This window comes from Plecotus auritus, assembly GCF_963455305.1.
Source record: "Plecotus auritus genome assembly, chromosome: 2".
Classification (NCBI taxonomy): domain Eukaryota; kingdom Metazoa; phylum Chordata; class Mammalia; order Chiroptera; family Vespertilionidae; genus Plecotus; species Plecotus auritus.
This window is the reverse complement of record NC_137771.1, coordinates 73,288,731-73,310,324: the sequence shown is the minus strand read 5'-3', so window position 1 is coordinate 73,310,324 and position 21,594 is coordinate 73,288,731. Positions and strand designations below refer to the sequence as shown.

At 38.5% G+C, this 21,594-nt stretch overlaps 1 protein-coding gene across 4 annotated transcripts in view; it reads left to right on the top strand.

The window, feature by feature from the left end:
- The window catches only part of EVI5 (ecotropic viral integration site 5), a 207,545-nt gene that overhangs the window by 69,859 nt on the left and 116,092 nt on the right, over positions 1-21,594 (top strand). For all 4 annotated transcript variants that reach the window (XM_080655654.1, XM_080655652.1, XM_080655651.1 and 1 more), the window contains exons 7-10: positions 832-975; positions 1,949-2,038; positions 2,140-2,237; positions 12,134-12,194. In XM_080655654.1, coding sequence (XP_080511780.1) covers positions 832-975; positions 1,949-2,038; positions 2,140-2,237; positions 12,134-12,194 — 393 coding nt within the window. The remainder of the gene's footprint in view (positions 1-831; positions 976-1,948; positions 2,039-2,139; positions 2,238-12,133; positions 12,195-21,594) is intronic.

Below are 21,594 nucleotides of genomic sequence, written 5' to 3'. Positions count from 1 at the left end.
AGAGCCATTTTTATGAGTCCCCTTTTCTCTGGCAGCCTTACCTACAAGAATTCTTTAAAAATGTATTTTTATTGATTCCCTACTGGGGAACAAGTCCACAACTGGGCATGTGCCCTGACTGGGAATTGAACCCAGTGACCTCTCGGTGCATGGGAGGATGCTCAACCAACTGAGCAGGGCACCCACAGGAATTTTTAAATTCTCTTTTTCTATATGTGGTAAGAGGAAGGGTATATGTAAAATGTTTTTACATTTTAAAGACAAAGTAGATCTTGAGATGATTCTTAAATTCTTTTTCTGAAATAGTAAGCTTGTTTTGTACCAACCCTTAAAGCTCTTGGTTTATTTTCAGTTAATGTGTCATTTATGATTTGAATTATTAGAGTTGCTGAAACATCTGTATTTTGTGTGAGAAGGTAGGAAGGTAAGGTGAACAATGATAGATAGTACTTGAAAGTATTTCAAAATAGCATTTCTTTTCTTAAAAATGTTTTTTTGAAATACTATAATTTATAGAAAATATCAGACACCCATCTACCCACCAACAAGGTTAAGCAAATATGAAAATTTTACTTGCTTGCTTTATTTTTTCTTTTTATTAATAAATAAAATGTTATAGATACAGCCAAAGTCCTAACTAACTCCACATTCTTTTCCCTTCGTTACTGGGACATTTTCTTGAACATCAAGTTCTACATCTTAACTTTTCCGTATGGTGTCTGATCTTATCTTCGTGTCTGGTATAGGCAAATCTAGTGTATACGCAATGATCTGGTTTAAAATAACCAACTTTACTTACTGTGTTTTAACTAATTATTTTCTTCTCTTTAGGAACATCTTCCAGAGCTCTTTGTACATTTTCAGTCTCAGAGTTTTCATACCTCAATGTATGCATCATCCTGGTTTCTGACTATCTTTCTTACAACTTTTCCACTACCAATTGCAACAAGGATATTTGATATCTTTATGTCTGAGGTAAGCTAATGGGCATTCTGAGCAAGGAATCATTGGGTTAATTAGAGCAGGGCAGTGAGGAGAACAATAAAGGAGCCAGATGTCCCATGCTAAACTGCTTACATGGATGATCTAATTTGAACCTGTAACACCCCTATCAGGTACTGTTTATTTCCCAATTTGATAGATGAGGGAGCCAAGATGTAGAGAAATGTTAAGTGGCTAGCTTGTTTATGGGCACATAGCATATAAGTGGGTATAGTAACCAGGATTCAAATCTAGGCAATCAAAATCCGGAGCCTACACTCTTAAACTTCTGTATGACCTCCTGATTGATTTAGTAAGAATTAGTGAGTGATAAAATTTGCCTTACATTTAATATGTTGCAATGCATCTGCTATCCAAAGAGCCAGAAGTGATGAATCTAAGTTTCTTCTTTTCCATGAACACTACAAGTAGCCCTTTAATTGTCATTGACGTGGTAGGTGATCCTTTGTCTTCTGTATTTTGGATGAGAATATGGTAGGAAGATAGGATAGGTGAAAAGTGGTAGATAGCTCCAATAGGTATAATTAATATTTTAATTACCTCTTAATCAAACCCAGTGTTAATTGTTATTAATTGCATCTTGGGAAGATTAATTTGTATTACCTAGCTAAATTAGTTTAGTCTGGAGCCAGCAAACTGATTTGTGTACTGGTTTGCATGCCAAATCTGTCCTTCCACTTGTTTGTGTAAGTAAAATTTTCTTGGAACACAGCCATGCCCATTTGTTGATGTGTCTGCTTTTGGGCTACAATGGCAGAGTTGAGTATTTGTGACAGCCACTGTATCGCCTATAAAACCTAAAATATTTACTATCCGACTCTACAGAAAATGTTTGCCAACCTCTTGTTTAGATTCCTGAATGTTTACCTTATTATTCTTTTGAATGATTAGTTTTTGTTGATGGAGGAGTAAGACAAAATTGGCTTTATATAATTTGTTTCCTCAGGGTTTAGAGATAGTGTTTCGAGTAGGATTAGCACTTCTTCAAATGAATCAGGCAGAATTGATGCAACTCGACATGGAAGGGATGTTACAAGTAAGTCAGTTCATGATTTATTGAATGCCTTTAGATTTTACTATTAATTAGTTAATAATAAACAGCACAAGTAGTTATGTTTTTCTTTTATTGTTTCTTAGCACTTTCAGAAGGTCATTCCACATCAGTTTGATGGAGGTCCAGACAAATTAATCCAGGCAGCTTACCAAGTCAAGTATAACTCAAAAAAAATGAAAAAGTAAGTATTTCATATTTTGTTTTTTTAGTAATAGGGATTTGTTGAAGCATATAGGAAATGAAATAAAAGTGGTAAAACATTCTAATAATAAGTTCAATTTTCCTCCTCAGTTTATACAACTGTAGTACTTTATTTGGTAGTAATGGTTTTATTTATTTATTTATTTTAATTTAATTTTATGTTTTCTATCACCATTTGTCCACTCTATGCCTACTTCCACTTCCACCCTTCCCAGTCCCCCCACGAAATCACCCACTGTTGTCTGGTGGAAATGGTTTTAATGTAACAAATTTCATACTGGAATTTCATACTGCTCTTAATAGCAGTGCATGGGACCACTGTGGATTACCTTTAAAGCTCCCCTTTCCCATTCCATATGGATTAGAATTAGGAACCTGGTAAGTATATATGTGTAAGTGTGCTATTATTTTAAAAACCACTTTTATGGTGTGGTTCACTGACCTTCTTTTCCTCAGTTGACTCCAGAGTGTCATTTTCAAAGAACTTATGTTTCTAATTGCTGGGGTTAAATGATGACTACAATAGCAAGTCCCTCCTGTGGGAAACTTACAGAAGTACAAAAAACTGACATAATATATAGTATATATAATATCCATCAGTGAAAGTGCCATATAGGAAAAATAAAGCAGGATGAAGGACACAGAGCGATGGGATAATATCTTAGATAGAGCATGCAAGGATAGGGTACACAGACTAACAAGGCGCATTTTGGCCTGGTTGGTGTGGCTCAGTGGTTGAGCATCTACCTATGAATCAGGAGCTCACTGTTCCATTCCAGGTCAGGGCACATGCCTAGGTTGTGAGCTTGATCCCCAGCAGGGGACGTGCAGGAGGCAGCTGATCAATGATTCTCATCATTAATGTTTCTCTCTCTTCCTCTCACTTCCTCTGAAATCAATAAAAATATATTTAAAAAAAATAATAATTCCAAAACCAGGTAAAGACACTTAAAGAAAATTGTATGCCAATATCCCTGATGAACATAGATACTGAAATCCTCAACAAAATATCAGCAAAATGGATCCAGCAATACCTTACAAGTGAGGTTTATTTCAGGGATGCAAGGGTGGTACAATATTCGCGAATCAATAAATGTGATGCACCATATAAACAAACAGAAGGATAAAATTCACATGATCATATCAATAGATGCAGAAAAAGCATTTGAAAAATCCAGGACCCATTTATGATAAAAACTCTCAGCAAAGTGGGAATAGAAGGATCATACCTCAACATAATAAAGGCCATATATGACAAACTCACAGTTAACATCATACTCAATCGGCAAAAACTATAAGCATTTCCCTTAAGATCAGGAACAAGACAGGGATGTCTGCTTTCACCATTCTTATTCAACATAGTACTGGAAGTCCTAGCCACCATAGTCAGACAAGAAAAAAAATTAAAAGGCATCCAAATTGGAAGGCAAGGAGTAAAACTCGCATTGTTCGCAGATGACATGATATTGTATATAGAAAACCCTAAAGACTACATAAAAAAAAAACTACTACATCTAATGAATGAATTTGACAAAGTAGCAGGATACAAAATATTCAGAATTTAGAACCATTTTTATATATCAACTAGAGGCCTAATGCATGGATTTGTGCACCGGTGGGGTCCCTCGGCCTGGTCTGCCGGGATCGGGCTGAAACCAGCTCTCCAACATCCCCCGAGGGGTCCTGGATTGCGAGAGGGTGCAGGCCAGGCCAAGGGACCCCACCGGTGTGCCATCTGGGCTCGGGAGGGACCGCGAGAAGGCTCCAGTCTCGCCTAGTCCCGATTAGGGCCTATCAGGGCCGTCTTGCCCAGTTCCGATCAGCCCCGATCTGGGAGGGCTTCAGGGCATATCCGGCCTATCTCGCCCAGTCCCGATCAGCCAAACCCCAGCAGCAAGCTAACCTACTGGTCAGAGCGTCTGCCCCCTGGTGGTTAGTGCGTGTCATAGCGACTGGTCGAACGGCCGGACACTTAGCATATTAGGCTTTTATTATATAGGATAATGAACTACCAGGAAGAGAAATTAAAAAAACAATCCCATTTACTATTGCAACAACAAAAAAAGATACCTAGGAATAAATTTAACCCATAAATTTAAAAGACTTGAACTCAGAAAATTATATGACCCTAAAGAAAGAAATTGAGGAAGATATAAATAAGTGGAAGCATATACTGTATTCATGGATAGGAAAAATTAACATCATTAAAATGTCCATACTTTCCAAAGCAATCTACAGATTCAGTGCATTTCCTATTTAAAATACTAATGGCATGTCTCACAGGTCTAGAATAAATATTCCAAAAATTTATGTGGAACCACAGAAGACTCTGAATAGCCTCAGCAATCTTGAGGTTTCACACTACCTGAGATCAAACTATACTACAAGGCCATAGTAATCAAAACAGCATAGTATTGGTACAAGAGCAGGCATATAGCCAATGGAACAAAATAGAGAGCATGGAAATAAACCCACACCTGTATGATCAATTAATATTTGACAAAGAATGCAAGAACATACAATGAGATAAGACAGTTTCTTTAAAAAGTTATGATGGGAAAATTGGACAGATACACGCAAAAATATGAAACTAGGCCACCAACTTACAGCATACACAAGAATAAACTCAAAATGGGTAAAAAAATATAAGTTGTGAAACCATAAATATCCTAGAAGAAAAAGTAGGCAGTAAAATTTCAGACATTTCTTGTAGCAATATTTTTTTCTAATATATCTCCTCAGGCAAGGGAAACAAAAGAAAAAATAAACAAATGGGACTACATCAAACTGAAAAGCTTTTGCATAGCAAAAGAAACCAACAAAATGAAAAGATATCCCACTGAATGGGAGAATGTATTTGCCATTGATGCATCTGATAAGAGGTTAATTTCCAAAACATAATTAACTTACTAGTATACAACTCAACACTTAAAAAACAAACAGCTTGCCTGGCTGGCATTGCTCAGTGATTGAGCGTTGACTTATGAACAAGGAGGTCATGATTTGATTCCAGGTCAGGACACATGCCAGGATTTCAGGCTTGATCCCTAGTATGGGGCATGCAGGAAGCAGCCAATCAATGATTCTTATCATTGGTGTTTATATCTCTCTCCCTCTCCCTTCCTCTCTGAAATCAATAAAAATATATTTAAAAACCAAAAACCCCAAACGATCCAATTTAAAAAATGGGCAAAGGGCCTGAATAGACACTTCTCCAAAGAGGATGTACGGATGGCCAATAGTCATATGAAAAGATGCTCTATGTCACTAATCATCAGAGAAATGCAAATTAAAATTACCATGAGATGATATCACCTCACAAATGCTAGAATGGCTATCATCAGTAAATCAAACAACATGCACTGGTGAGGATGTGAAGAAAAGGGCACCCTTGTGCACTGTAGATGGGAATGCAGACAGGTGTAGTAGCCATAGTGGAAAACAGTATGGAATTTCCTCAGAAATTAAAAATGGAACTGCCTTTGACCCAGAGTTTTCACTTCTTGGAATATATCTGAAGGAACTGGAAACACTAATTCAAAAGAACATACGCATCCCTATATTTATTGCAGTGTTATTTACAATAGCCAAGATCTGGAAGCAGCCCAAGTGCCATTAGTAAATGAGTGGATAAAAAAGCTGTGGGACATTTACACAATGGAATACTACTTGGCCATAAAAAAGAAAGAAATCTTAGCTTTTGCGGACAGTATAGATCAGGCGTCCTCAAACTACGGCCCGCAGGCCGCATGTGGCCCGCCGAGGACATTTATCCAGCCCGCTGGGTGCCGCTGCCTGTCCTGCTTAGCAGCCGACTCGTCCCAGGCCCGCAGTGCGCATAGGAATTTGTTCATAGTTTTTTTTTTTAAACTATAATCCGGCCCTCCAACGGTCTGAGGGACAGTGAACTGGCCCCCTGTTTAAAAAGTTTGAGAACCCCTGGTATAGATGGACCTGGAGATTATTATGCTAAATGAATCAGTCAGAGAAAGATAAATACCATATGATCTTACTTATATGTAGAATGTAATGGACAAAATTAACTGACGAACAGCAGTAACAACCCCACAGAGGCATGGATACATGGAACAAAATGATAGCTGTCAGCAAAAGAAAGCTGGGGAGGGGGCTTGGTTGGCTGGATGAAAGAAGGTAAAGGAGGTGAAGGGATAAGCAAAACACACACACACACACAAACAAAATACATAGACACAGGCAACAGTATGGTGATAGAGGGAAACGGGGGTGAGGTGGGCAAAGGGGATAAATGGGGATGGATAGAGACTTTGCTTTGGGCAATGGGCACATGATGCAGTGTGCAGATGATGTTTTGTTGAGTTGTACACTTGAAACTGGTATGGTTTTGTGAACCAATGTCACCCCAATAAATTAAATTTAAAAAAATTTAAAAATAAAATAAAAAATGGGCAAAGGACTTGAATAGTCATTCAAAAGTAGGTATACGGATGGCCAATTAAATAAGTACATAAAAAGATGCTCTTTCTGGCTGGAGTGGCTCAGTTGGTTGGGCATCATCCATTGCACCAAAAGGTTGCTGGTTTGATTCCTGGTCAGGGCACATGCCAAGATTGCGGGCTCGATCCTCAGCATGCAGGAGGCAGCCAATCGATACTTTGATTGGACATTGATGTTTCTTTCTCTCCCTCTCCCTTCTTTCTCTCTAAAGATCAATAAAAAAGTTTTAAGGAAATTTAGAAAAAAAAATGATCACATTAAAAAAAAAAGATGCTCAACATCCTTGATCATTATGGAAATGTAAATTAAAACTGTGGTGAGAAAAAAAATATAGTGAGATACCACCCCACACCTATTAGGATGACTTCTATCACATAAACAGAAAATAAAAGGTGTTGCTGAGGATGTGGAGAAATAGGATCCCTCGTGCACAGTTGCTGGAAATGAAAAATGGCAAGGCTGCTATGGGAACGCATATGGCAGTTCTTCAAAAAATTAAAAATAGAATTACCATATTATCCCACTATTCCACTTCTGGGTATATAATCCTAAAGAAAAGGAAATAAAGATTCAAAAAGATATTTATATACCCATATTCATAGCAGCATTATTCATATTAGGTAAAACTTGGGAGCAGCTAAAGTGTCCTTTAAAGGATAAATGGATAGGCAAAATGTAGTGTATGGACATAATGAAATACATTATATTTACAACAAATACAAGACAATCAGTCTTAAAAAGGAAGGAAATTCTGACATAGGTATAAAATGGATGAACCTTGGGGACCTTATGCTAAAAGTGATAAGCCAGTCACAATATGATTCTACTTATATGAAAAACTTAGTGTTGTTATAATCATAAACACAATAATATGGTTGTTTGGGTCTAAGGAAAGGAGAATGGGGTTTTATTGGTTTATGGGGAAAGTCAGTTTTATAAGATGAAAAGTGCTATGGACATGCTGGTGATAATAGCTGTATAACTTTATGAATATTTAATCCTAAACTGTACATTTAAAAATATTTAAAATGATAAACTTTGTTTATATGTTTTACCTCAATAAGAAATTACTCTTAGCTAAATAAGATTATATATATACTAGAGGCCCGGTGCATGAAATTAGTGTACGGTGTGGGGGGGATCCCCTCAGCCCAGCCTGCACCCTCTTCAATCTGGGACATCCCTCTCACAATCTGGGACTGTTGGCTCCTAACCACTCACCTGCCTGCCTGCCTGATCACCCCTAACAGCCTCTGCCAGCTGGCCTGATTGCCTGTTATTGCCCCCCCCCCCTCCAGCCTGGTCGCCCCTAACTGCCCCCCTGACAGCCTGGTTGCCCCTCACTGCCCCCCCTTCTGGCCTGGTTGCTCCTCCCTTCCCTCCCCGCCCCCAAACTGGTTGCCCTCAACTCCCCCCCCCCACCTGCCTGGTAGCCCCCAACTGCCTCCCCCTGCCGGGCTGGTTGCCCCCAGCTGCCCCCCTTCCCCATGCCGGCCTGGCTGCCCCTCACTGTCCCCCTCTGCTGGCCTGGTTGCCCCTCACTGCCCCCCCCTGCCAGCCTGGTCGCCCCATGCAGCCTGCTGTTCGATAGTTGCGTGAGGGCATCCTGACCAATTTGCATATTACCCTTTTATTAGTGTGTGTAGTGTGTGTGTGTGTGTGTGTGTGTGTGTGTGTGTGTATATATATATATATATATATATAGTATATAATAAGTTCTTATTTTTTGAGGGAGAATCTCATTATTCTTGGATAATTTAATTTTTAAAAGCAGCTATAGGTTATTTGGGGCCTGGTCTTATTAATATTTGGAGTTGTTAAACTTGATATTAACATTTTTGGTCAAGAGAAATACATAAAAATAATTTGTTGGGACTACTTTTTTATGTTCTATAAGTTTCTAAAAAATGATTTGACACTTAGAATTGCAAGAAAGTATATTTCATTTGTCATTTCTTACTTTCTTAGTCTTTTCTTGTCTTTCATGATCTTGATATTTCTGAAGTGAGCTGATTAGTTATTTTGTAGAATGTCCTTCAATTTGGGTTTGTTTGATGATTTATCTTGATTACTGGAAAAGATACCACAGAAGCGAGATGCCCTTCTCAGTATATCCTAACAAGGGTACTTGATGTCAAATGATTATTGGTGATGTTAACCTTGATCATTTGGCTCCGATGTTGTCTGCTAGGATTCTGTACTATAAACTTACCATTTTCCTCTTATATTGTTAAATATTTTTGGAGAATTGCTTTGAAACTATGATTAAGCTTTTATTCACTAATTTTAGAATTCATTGAATTTTTTTTGCCTGTGGCAGTTACTGGTGTGGAGTTCTAAGGGTGATTTTTGTATTTGCCTCATTCCTTCTATGCTTATTAATTGGAATTCTTTTGTTAGAGTTGTCCCCTTTCCCCCATTATAAATATGTTAGTCAATTTTAATACAGTCATGTGCCAGATAACCATGTTTTTGGTCAACAACGGACCAAATAAATGAAGGTGATCCCATCTATATATATAAAAAGGCAGTGACCATAATGACCAAAGGCTCAACCGAACACCGGAAGTCAGTCCTGCAGTCATTGCTGACTGCTGAGGGGGCTGCGGATCAGGCCCGGAAAGACGCCTGGAGAGAGAAACAGGGTCTGATCCATAGTCTCTGTGGCAGCTGTAGATCAGCCCTTGCCTCTCTCTTTCTCTTTGGGCCTGGCCAGCAGTGTGTCTCTCTCTCTGGGCGTCCGCGGGGGCTGCTGATCAGCCCTGCCTCTTTGATCAGGCCCGGAGATAGGCCCAGAGACGCTGACTGGCATAGAAACCGACCAATCAGAACTAAATCTGGGTGAACTGCGAGGAGCCAATGGCTGCCTAGGAGGCGGAGCTTTTGATGCTGACTGGCATAGAAACTGAATCGGAACCTAATCTGGGTGAACTGTGAAGGCAGAACCTAAGGTGGGGCTGAGGAGGGGTTTTAAGGCAGTTGGGGACGAGATCAGGCTGGCAGGGGAGGGCAGTTCGGGGCAACCAGGCTGGCAGGGGAGGGCAGTTGGGGGCAAGATCAGGCTGGCAGGGGAGGGCAGTTAGGGGTGATCAGACAGGCAGAGTCAGTTGGGGGTGAGATCAGGCCGGCAGGGAAGAGCAGTTGGGGGGCGAGATCAGGTCGGCAGGGAAGGGCAGTTGGGGCGATCAGGCAGGCAGGCAGAGGCAGTTAGAGGCGATCAGGCAAGTAGGCAGAGAGGTTAGGGGCAATCGGGCAGGCAGGCAGAGGGGTTAGGGGCAATCAGGCAGAGGCAGTTAGGGGAACCAGGCTGGCAGGCAGGTGAGCGGTTAGGAGCCAGCAGTCCCAGATTGCGAGAGGGATGTTCGACTGCCAGTTTAGGCCTGATCCCCTAAACTGGGGGTTGGACATACCCCCATTGGAGAGGGTGCAGGCTGGGCTGAGGGACCCCCTTCCTCCGTGCACGAATTTTGTGCACTGGGCCACTAGTAAGATTATAACGGGGCTGAAAATTTTCTGTCTTCTAGTGATGTAGTCATGGTAACATCATAGTACAATGCATCACCCATGTGTTTGTGTTGATGCTAATGTAAACAAATCTGTACTGCAGGTCTTATAAAAGTATAGCACATATAATCATGTACATTGCATAGTACTTGATAATGATAGTAAACAACTATGTTACTGGTTTATATATTTGCTTTACTATTATTTTAGAATGCATGCTTTCTACTTATAAAAAAGAAACATGCCATGTTATGCCTCATACATACACCTGTGCAGCAGCCTCATACATCTTTTGTTTACTGCTTCTTTTCATTGTATCATTTTCTCTTGTGCTTGATTTAATCTTGTGCTATTTTGTTCTTCATGGCTCCTGAGCTTTTTTTTTAAATCATAAAAGTCCTTTGGTTGATCTCTCCCCCTTTACCCCCACCCTCCCCTACCTTCCCTCTGAGGTTTGACGGTCTGATCGATGCTTCTCTGTCTCTGGATATGTTTTTTTTTAAAAATATATTTTATTGATTTTTTACAGAGAGGAAGGGAGAGGGATAGAGAGCCAGAAACATCGATGAGAGAGAGACATCGATCAGCTGCCTCCTGCACACCTCCCACTGGAGATGTGCCCGCAACCAAGGTACATGCCCCCGACCGGAATCGAACCCGGGACCCCTCAGTCCGCAGGCCGACGCTCTATCCACTGAGCCAAACCGGTTTCGGCTGGATATGTTTTTGTTCATCAGTTTATGTTGTTCATTCTGAGCTTTTTAAAAAATGTATATTTTTATTGATGTCAGAGAGGAAGGGAGAGGGAGAGAGAGATAGAAACATCAATGATGAGAGAGAATCATTGATCGGCTTCCTCCTGCATGCCCCACACTAGGGATTGAGCCCGCAACCCAGGCATGTGCCCTTGGCTGGAATCAAACCTGGGACTCTTCAGGCCAACGCTCTAACCACTGAGCTAAATCAGCTAGGGCCTGTGCTTTTTGCACAGTGATGAATTTGCTTAACAATGCATTGCTCAGAATGTATCCCTGTTATTAAGCTTTTCTTTTTGGTTAAGATCTCTTTGGTTGAACTCTACAGATATATTTTAATTTGAGGGGGGAGGATGGGTAGTTCTTTTGTATAAGTTTAGTGCTGAATTGAAACTGTACACTTAGTTCTCGGTTTGGTGCCTTATATATTTTACTTTCTAAAGCAGCAATTTTCCACCTGCGTGCCACAAAAAATTTTAAAACATATAATATCTGACTATTTAGTTAGGGGTACTGACCTCTTTTCCCTTAGGTTGTCAAATAAAAGAAATGGCAACAGTCAACACAATAGTAGCTATCTGGTATGAATGCTCTACCTTGAGCTATAAATATATAGGTCATATAATAGAGTTGCTTCTTATTGGTCATGTTGCATAATAAGGTTGTGTCTGATTGGTTAATTCTTGGTACCAGAAATCCTTATATACAAGTATAGGCACCTGATTTTTTAAAAAAGTTACTTTGGAGGAAAAAGGGTAGATAATTACTATTATTAATATTTTTTGTAAATCAAAATTATACCTGGTTTTTGTTGTTTGTTTTTTTTTTGTCAGATCAGCAAGACATGTATTTTTTTGGTATGCTGCAGAATTTTAGTAGTTTATGTGTACCATGAGATGAAAAGGGTTGAAAATCGCTGTTCTAAAATTTACTTTTGTATGGTTCTTATTTTTCTTATTTTTGAAGTAATTTTTGTAAGAATTTATGCAACTATTTGAATGATTTTTCTCATTAAATATCAAAATTTATAATATAAGTTGGGGGAACCTAATGAAATTATATTTTGTCTTAATATATAGTGTTAAATTTTATAATTCAATAACTACTTTTGAATGAAAATACACCTTTTCTTTCTTCTTAGGCTTGAAAAGGAATACACTACAATAAAAACTAAAGAAATGGAAGAGCAAGTTGAAATTAAAGTAAGCATCTCAGGACTTTTAAAAGTGCAGGACGTACATTGATGGAAGTCAGTTATTTGGCAATAGATGTTAGGTTATGTTAATATATTTGTTACCTACTTATAGCACATATAGCAATGATGTTTGTATTTATTTATTGATAAATTTATTTGCTGTCCCACTAATTGTAGCTAAAAATAGATGTTTCAAAAACCAGAATAATGTGACCAGGGTGGTTTTCATTCTAGTGTAAAAGAGAGCAGCTCTTCCCTTTTACTAGATATGTTGGTGGGTCACCAGGAGAAAATACTTCTATGGGTAAGATAATTATTCCATTTAAGGATATTTTAAATGTTGCAGAGAAGATAATCCACAGCATGCTGACACTAACAGCACTATAGCCTAAGGTAGACCAAATAGAGCAAATCATTGCACTAGAACTAATTATGGCTGCTTTAGAAATGCAGGAAGCTTTGGCTAATTCAATTTTTTCATCACTAAGCAAATGTTATACTTTTGAACTACTCTCCAGAGAAACAGGTAGATTTTCAATTTAAAGAACATACAAATTTCTATATGTACCTTAAAATTCTTATTGTACCCCCTGTAAGGCCAGAAATTTTTAGGTTGAGGATCTTTGTCATTGTTTGTGCTGGGAGTTAAGGCAAGTTTTACTGGCTTTTATGCTGATAACATTAGGATGGGGATGATTAGTAGGAGGATGAGTTAGTGCAGCCTGCCCCCCCCCCCCCCGCCCCCTCAAAGAAACAAGATAAAACAGTATTTCTTGAGTGATTCCACTTTAAAAAAAACCTCTGTGTTTGGATGTGTCTGTCTGATTTTTTTATTTGGACCTGGCAGGGCATTAGATGACCACCTTATTCACAGTTAATCAGCCATGTATCAGTTCAGCCTTGCTATAGTACCACTGTATTACTCACACCCTACATGTCCTTTTTACAAGGGAATGGGTTCTTTTAGTATTCCTTCTTGCATGATCCTCCTCAAAAAGCCCCCTGGGAGACAATCTCCCCTATTTTTCTATGTGACCACTCTTACCAACTTCGACTCTCTTCTCTAGATGGTTTATTTCCATTTTGCCCCCTATTCTTATTAATTGGAAATAGATACTTCTACATGTTTAAGACAGAGAGAGAGACAGAAAAGATCCCTGTGGATGTTTTTCCCCTCTCTTTTAAAATTCTATCATCCAACTGCTACTCTACCATTTGCTTTTCTTTTAGGTACCATGAGTAAGGGTAAAATTAATTATACCCTCTACTTCAACCTACTGAAAGTAAAAAGTACGTCATCCTGATGAGTGGGGAGAGAGTATGGGTTATCGCATACCAGGAATATTCGGAACTGCAAATCAAGAATCTGAGGATGGGGAAGCCATCCTGTTCATTTCATCATGCTGTGTTATTGTGGGAAACAATAATCTCAGGTCTATGAACAATTCTTGCTCTAGAAGAAATTTTTTCTAAAATTAAGTCCCATGAATGTAGGAATAACAAAAGACCCTTTCAAAAAGCTTACTGCAGATGTTAGCCTATATTTGCAGTTTTTTTCAAATTTTGTTTTTTGGGGGAAGTTATAGTTCAGTTACCTCACAAAATACTTTTGCTTGCCAGCTCCATGTGTCTTAGGCAAAAACAGGTGGCATAAAGTTATTTATTAGAAGAGAATCTGGAAAAAAAAAGGAAGTTAAAAATATTAGTGGGACATATCAGGTAAATAAAGTATGCTGATCTCAAAGGTAGTCTGTTCCTTTTATAAAATCTTGTTTACACAGAGTTCTTTCTTACTCTTATACCACATCCATCTCTTTTTTCACTCCTCATGTTCTCCTACCCCCCCCCCCCACCAAAAGACAAAGCCAAACAATTTTTGTGTGACTGAACTTTTTTCACTTAAAATTTGGTATGTCTGGTTTTGACTTGGACCTGGCAACTTATCTCAGTCATAATCAGATGACCACCTTGTTTATTGGATCAGTCATGATCAAATGATCACCTTATTTACAGTTAATTAGCCATGTATTATATGAGCCTTTCTGTAAAATGAGATATGCCACTTTCTTACTCTCTTCCCCCCCTCCTTGAGGTTCCTTTTACGAAGGAATGAGTTCTGTTAAACTAGTACTTTCTTATCTTGGTTCTCCTCAAAAGCCTTCAGGGACATAGTCTTACACTGTTCTCTACACAAGCACATAGTGTGATCATCAAATTATTTGATGCTTTAATATGGAAGCAAAACTTCAACCTTTGATATTGTGCAGTATTTTTAAGGTTTCCTTTACTTTAGTTAAAATTTTAAGACCTTTGGGTTGGTGACGTTTTATTCTAAGAATTTTATCTGTTGGTCACCTACCTGGTCAAGATGTGATTTTTAAGTATTTTTACCCATTCTCTGAGAAAGTGTTTTGTGTGTGTGTGTGTGTGTGTGTGTGTGTGTGTGTGTGTGTGTATATATGTATATATATATATGATAAGCATATATATATATAAATAATGAGCATATATATATGAAAATATTTATAATAATGCTTTCATATGGAGAATCCATTTTTTGTTAATGGAAACATCATTATCATTATCTTTTCCCAATCTATTGATTTTCCACCTGAAAGGAAGGAGGTACAAAATGTTAAAATTCTAGCTTATATTAGGGTAACCCACAAATCTTTAAAAAAGAAGCACCTTGCCAGGCCGTTGTGGCTCAGTGGTTGAGTGTCAACCCATGAACCAGGAGGTCATGGTTCGATTCCCTGTCAGGGCACATACCTGGGTAGCGGGCTTGATTCCCAATAGGGGGCATGCAGGAGACAGCCATCAATGATTCTCTCATCAATGATTCTCTCATCATTGATATTTCTATCCCTCTCTCTGAAATCAATAAAGAAAAAGGAAAATCTTTGTCTTCTACTTTACCTAAGATAAACGTATGAACTCTAATATCTATATTTAAATTTCTTCTTTGCAAATGGGAAGTATTAGAAGTCCTGACTTATTTTTAGTCAGAAATTAATATTTTTCAAATTTCAAAAATTAAGAAATATTCCATATGTGTTGAAAAACAGAGAATAATATAAAAACACTTGTGTATCTACTGCCTAACATTAAAAAAAAAGTCATGACAAATATCTAAGTCATTCAGCAATTATTTTCAGCAATGTGAGGTATTAGTATTGACAATCACATTCATTCAATATTTAATATATGATAGGTCATCTAATGCATTATCTCCATTCATTCTTAGAATAGTATTTTGAAAGGTTTCTTATTCCCATCTTTTCACGAAGAAGCTAAGCACCAGAGAGCTTAAATAATATGCTAGTGGTCACATTGCTGGAAAATGGTGAAAGTCAAGGATTTGAACTCTGATTTGGTTTTTTAAGGCCCATTTAGGTTCTTCAGTGTATACACTGTGATGCTTTCCAAGAAAGATATTACTGTGTAGGTAATGTAAGAAGGATTTGGATGCTCATTTTATGAACTTTTATTAAAAAACTAATGTCTGAATAATAATATCTAGTGGGGGTGCAATAGCATAATTTATTTAATGTCATTCATTCAACAGATATTTATAGTGCCATCTTACATGTCCAAGCTCTGTTCTAGACACTTGAGATATGTTTATGAAACATACCAGTTCCTGCCCTTATGGAGTTTACATTTTAGTACAGAAATCAGACAGTAAACAGAAAAGCAAAATGTATAGTATTTTAGATGATGATAAGTGTTAAATAGGAGAACAAAATAGTAGTGTTTAAATTGAAAACTGGGAGAAATTTAAAGATAAAGCTGACAGATTGAATGTGGAGATATGAGAGGGACAGGAATCAAGCATTTTGGCCTGAGTAATTAGAAAATGGAGTTCCTGTTACCTGAGATGGTAAAGAAGACTGCAGGAGAATCTGGTTTGGGGAGAAATACCAGGAGCCTAATTTTGCATATTTTAAAAGTATGAGATGCCTAGGAGATGTTTGAGTAGCTCCTTAAATATTCAGAGTTAGAATGGAGAGGACAAGCTCAGTCTATATATATAAAAGCCTAATATGCTAAGTGTCTGACCAAGCAGTCAAACCGACCGGTCACTATGATGTGCACTGACCACCAGGGGGCAGATGCTCCGACTGGTAGGTTAGCTTGCTGCTGGGGTCTGGCCAGTTGGGACTGGGCGAGACGGGGCCAGTCATGCCCTGGAGCCCTTTCACGGGGCCCCTTTTAGGCCCGATTGCCCCAATTGGAACTGGGCGAGATGGCCCTGATTGGCCTTGATCTATGGCCAGGCGGAGGGACCCCACCCATGCATGAATTTCGTGCACTGGGCCTCTAGTATAAATATAAATTTGGCAGTTATTGACATGATAATGCCATGAGAGTGAATGAGATTACTTGGGGAATCTATCACTAAGCAAAGGTTATACTTTTTAACTACTTTCTAGAGAAACAGGTAGATTTTCAATTTAAAGGGCATATACATTCATATATATGTATATATATGTATATATATATGTGTGTGTGTATATATATATATGTATACTTAAAATTTGTATTTTGCCCAGGTGATGTGGCTCAGTGGTGAGTGTCAACCTATGAACCAGGGGGTCATGGTTTAATTCCTAGTCAGGGCATATGCCCAGGTTGTGGGCTCAATCCCCAGTGGGGGGCGTGCAGGAGGCAGCCAATCAGTGGTTCTCTCTCATCATTGATGTTTCTATCTCTCCTGCTCTCATATTCTCTGAAATCAATAAAAAAAAATTTTTTTTTAAATTTGTATTTGTACTCTGGGTAAGGCCAGAAATTCTTAAGTAGATAAAATAGAGAAGAGAGTTCAAGAATTGAGCCTTAGAGTAAGCCAACATTTAAAATTAGGAAGATGAGGCTAAAGCAGCAAAACAGAACTCCATGGAGATATAGTGTCTAGAAGCCAAAAGAAAAGAGTAGAAGGTAGTTATGTTGAGTTTTTTGTTTGTATTTCTTTTTTTAATGCAGAAATAAACACTTTTTTTATTAAGCACATTATTATGGTGATAAGTAGGAAAAATTGATGATGTATGAATGACAAGATAATTGCTGGAGTTGGGAGGGTATGGGTAGGAGACCTAACTTGGTCTATTAATATGGATACTTAATCCACAATAACAGGAGAGAAAGCAAAACGTATGCACAAAAACACAGGTAAAATGAAGGATGTGGTTGTAGGAATTTGTGAGTTCTGACTGCTATAATATTTTCAGTGAAATACTAAGCAAGATTATCAAATGATAGTGGGTTAGAGGATTGCTGTTTTTGAAGAAAGAGGAGTAAGTATGAAATAGTGATGTAAGCGAGTGGGAGAAGGTATGGATTAAGTAAATACGTATTTATTGCTGAGATACATTAAGAGTCCAAATGAATTTAGTGATTGTTAATTTTAAATAAGCAACATGTTTATGTTCTCTTTGGTCATGTTTTCCAGCATAGATGCAGACACAGAGTTGTCAGTATGTTGACCCAGAGTAGTGGTTTCATCAGACAAGTATACTAACTACTAAGAAAGAGATAGGGAAGGGAGGATAAAAGCAAGGGAAAGTCTACAATGATTGGAAATTAAACTTTGGAAAGAGGGAATAGAGGACATCAGTGAGTGAGGAACAATGAAAAGTTGATGGGATCACGGGGTTCTTCTGATGAGAAGGATGATTGTTGAACTTGGGTTATGTCATAAAATAAGTATGTTGGAAAGAATAGATGATGATTGAAGAGTAGGTTCTTTGAAACCAAGATTTTCCTATTTTGGGATGTTTCTCACTTTTTTCATTATTTATATCCTGTATAATCAAGAGGTAATATGCAAATTGACCATCACTCCAACACACAAGATGGCTGCCCCATGTTGACACAAAATGGCCACCCCCATGTTGTCACAAGATGGCCCGCAGGGGAGGGCAGTTAGGGGCTTCCAGGCTGGCAAGGGAGGGAAGTTAGGGGTGACCGGGCCAGCAGGGGAGGGCAGTTGGGGGCGACCAGGCCTAAAGGGAAGGGCAGTTAGGGGCAATCAGGCTGGCAGGGGAGTGGTTAGGGGGTGATCAGGCTGGCAGGCAGAACTGGTTAGGGACAATCAGGCAGGCAGGCAGGCGAGCAGTTGGGAGCCAACAGTCCTGGATTGTGAGAGGGATGCCCAACTGCCGGTGGAATTGGGCCTAAACGGGCAGTCGGAACATCCCTCGAGGGGGTCCCAGATTGGAGAGGGTGCAGGCTGGGCTGAGGGACACCCCCTCCCCACCGTGCAAGAATTTCATGCACTGGGCCTCTAGTATGCTTAAAGTTAGCGTGTTGCATATAACGTTTTTTTGGTACCTTGAATTTCCATAGCCAGTTGTAAAAAGTAGAATTATAGGATGTTAATATTTTTAAGATGTTTGATTTGTACTACGTGAATTTCCTCAAAAGTATTTCCAGAATATATCCTTCGTAGCAGTGAGTTTCCATTTCACTAATACGTTTCCAACGTTAGGTATTTCATTCTTGCTCTCACTCTCAAATCTGATTTTTTTTCTAATTTGGTAGGTCAAAAGCCTTTTTGTAAAATGGTTTTTTTTTAAGTGTACATGTCTATTGAGATTTCTCTTTGTGTTTTTTACTTAAAGGTTAGAAAACACTCAATTAGTTTCAGAAAATGTGATTAAAAAGAAAGATGCTCAAAAATTTGTGAGAAGTCAGACATTTTAGTTGTTAACTTTCCTATGTATTAGCAACAAACATTTCAAAAATATCTTCGAAGAAGTTTCATGTAAAGTAAAAATAAAAGCATATCTAGGACTAACTTAAAAGAAAAATAGGATAGAACCTAAGAAATAAACTCTGAAAAACTTTGCATACAGTTGTTTTTAAAAAGATGAATAAAAGATAGACAAAAATAACTACACATTAATTTCCCCACAAAATACACAGTAACAAACCCAGTCAAATTTAATTCCTTGCAATATTCCAGAGAAGTAAAAAATCTAAAGAATAATTGTAAAAGATAAAAAATATTCATGTCTAACTTGAAAAATATGAGCAACGCTCATTACTAACCAAGTGTTTGATATATATGTTAAGCACTATGCTATCTTATTTAATTCTTCCAGTATTGTAGGGGTTATTACTCTAATTTTCTAGATGAGGAAATGGAGAGTCTAAGACAATAAATGGCATGCACAGGTGTTAATTGTAGAGTGAGAATTTGAATCTAACTCTGCCTAACTTCAAAACCTAGTCTCTTTACTAATTTAGTACACTAATAGTTGAGGTTTGGGGGACCAAAATACTGTGATAACTATTCCCCAAAAAAAGACAAACGCCCGAAATTTAATAGGTAATCCTGAAGTAGTCTTTACTAATTGATAAAGTCTATTATAGTTATCAGTTCATGTTGAAGTGGATATCACACAAATGAGGAATTGGTGATTTACTTAAAAAGTGGTATTAAGACATTTCGGTAGATCTTTGGTGGAAAATATTAAATTTTTATTTATAGAATTTCAGAAGATTTAAAGGGGATGGGAAAGGAAATCCAGGTGAATGTTTTTAAAAATTTTATTATTTTAACATTATTGTAACATTAACTTTATTCACTCAACTGTCTGGTTGAACTTCTAAATCTTGTAGGATAAACAAAATGTTATAATTTTATGTTGATGAACATTTTGAGAATCACATTCGTTGTTTTGGCTTCCCAGACTTTGACAGCATTTAATTATTGCTTATTTGTGTAGACCTACCATGCTATTTTGTAGTCTGAGATCACACTTTTCGAATCATCTAAATGTTTTAGTAAATAGAAGAAGAAAATTCAATTTGCATAGTATCTTTGTAATAACTCAAGATTTATTTTGTAAAATCTTTATTGTTGAAAGTATTACATATGTCCCCTTTTTTTCTCCCATTGACCCCTCATAGCCCACCCCATCCCCTACCCCAGGCCTCCACCACCTGTCTGTGTCCATGGGTTATACATATATCCATACAAGTTCTTTGGTTGATCTGTCCCCTCTCCCTCCACCTTCCCTCTGAGATTCAACAGTCTGTTCCAGGCTACTGTGTCCCTGGATCTAATTTGTTCAACAGTTTATTTTGTTCTTTAGATTCCATATATGCATAAGATGATGTGATACTTGTCTTTCTCTGACTGGCTTATTTCGCTTAGCATAATACTCTGCAGGTTCCTCCATGCTGTCTCAAAGGGTAAGAGATCCTTATTTTTTACTGCTGCATAGTAGTCCATGGTATAAATGTACCACAGTTGTTTTTTTTTAAATCATCACCTGAGGATATTTTTCCATTGATTTTCAGAGAGAGTCGAAGAGAGCAGAAAAGACAGAAACATCAATGTGAGAGAGACACATTGATTGGTTGCCTTCTGCATGCACCCTGACCAGGGCCCGGGTGGGGAGGAGCCTACAACCATGGTACGTGCCCTTGACTGGAATCGAACCCGGGACCATTCGCTTCACAGGTCGATGCTCTATCCACCAAGCCAAACTGGCCAGGGCTACCACAGCTTTTTTATCCACTCATCTACTGATATGCACTTGGGCTGTTTCCAGATCTTCGCTATTCTAAATTATGCTGCTATGAACATGGGGGTGCATACATTCTTTCTGATTGGTGTTTTGGGCTTCTTAGGATATATCTCTGGAAGTGGGATCACTGGGTTGAATGGCAGTTCCATATTTAATTTTTTGATGAAACTCCATTCTGTTTTCCATAGTGGCTGTACCAGTCTGCATTTCCACCAGCAGTGTACTAGCATTCTCTTTTCTCCACATCCTCGCTAGCACTTGTCATTTGTTGATTTATTGATGACTAGAGGCCCAATGCACAAAGATTTGTGCAAGAACGGGCCTTCCTTCCCCTGTCTGCCGGCACCGCCTTTGCTCTGGCCAGAGCTGCCTTTCTGCCTTCCCACGCTGCCCAGAGGCCCGGAGTGGCTGGGGTGGTGCGGAATGCCTGCATCGTCCATGGCGACGATGCAAGCATTTCATCCCGCCCCAGGCCGCTTGGCGCCTGTGTATGCAAATTAACCCACCATCTTTGTTGGGTTAGTTTGCATACTCATTCCTGATTGGCTGGTGGGCATCGCGAAGGTATGGTCACTTTGCATCTTACTCTTTTATTAGTGTAGATAGCCATTCTGATAGGTGTGAGGTGATACCTCATTGTCATTTTGATTTGCAACTCTCTGATAAGTGACTTTGAGCACTTTTTTCATATATTTCTTGGCCATCTATATGTCCTCTTCTGAGAAGTGTCTATTTAGGTCCTTTGCCCATTTTTAAAATTGGATTGTTTGTCTTCCTTTGTTAAGTTGTATGAGTTCCTTATATATTTTGTATATTAACCCTTTATCAGATATATCATTGCCAAATATGTTCTCCCATACAGTGGGG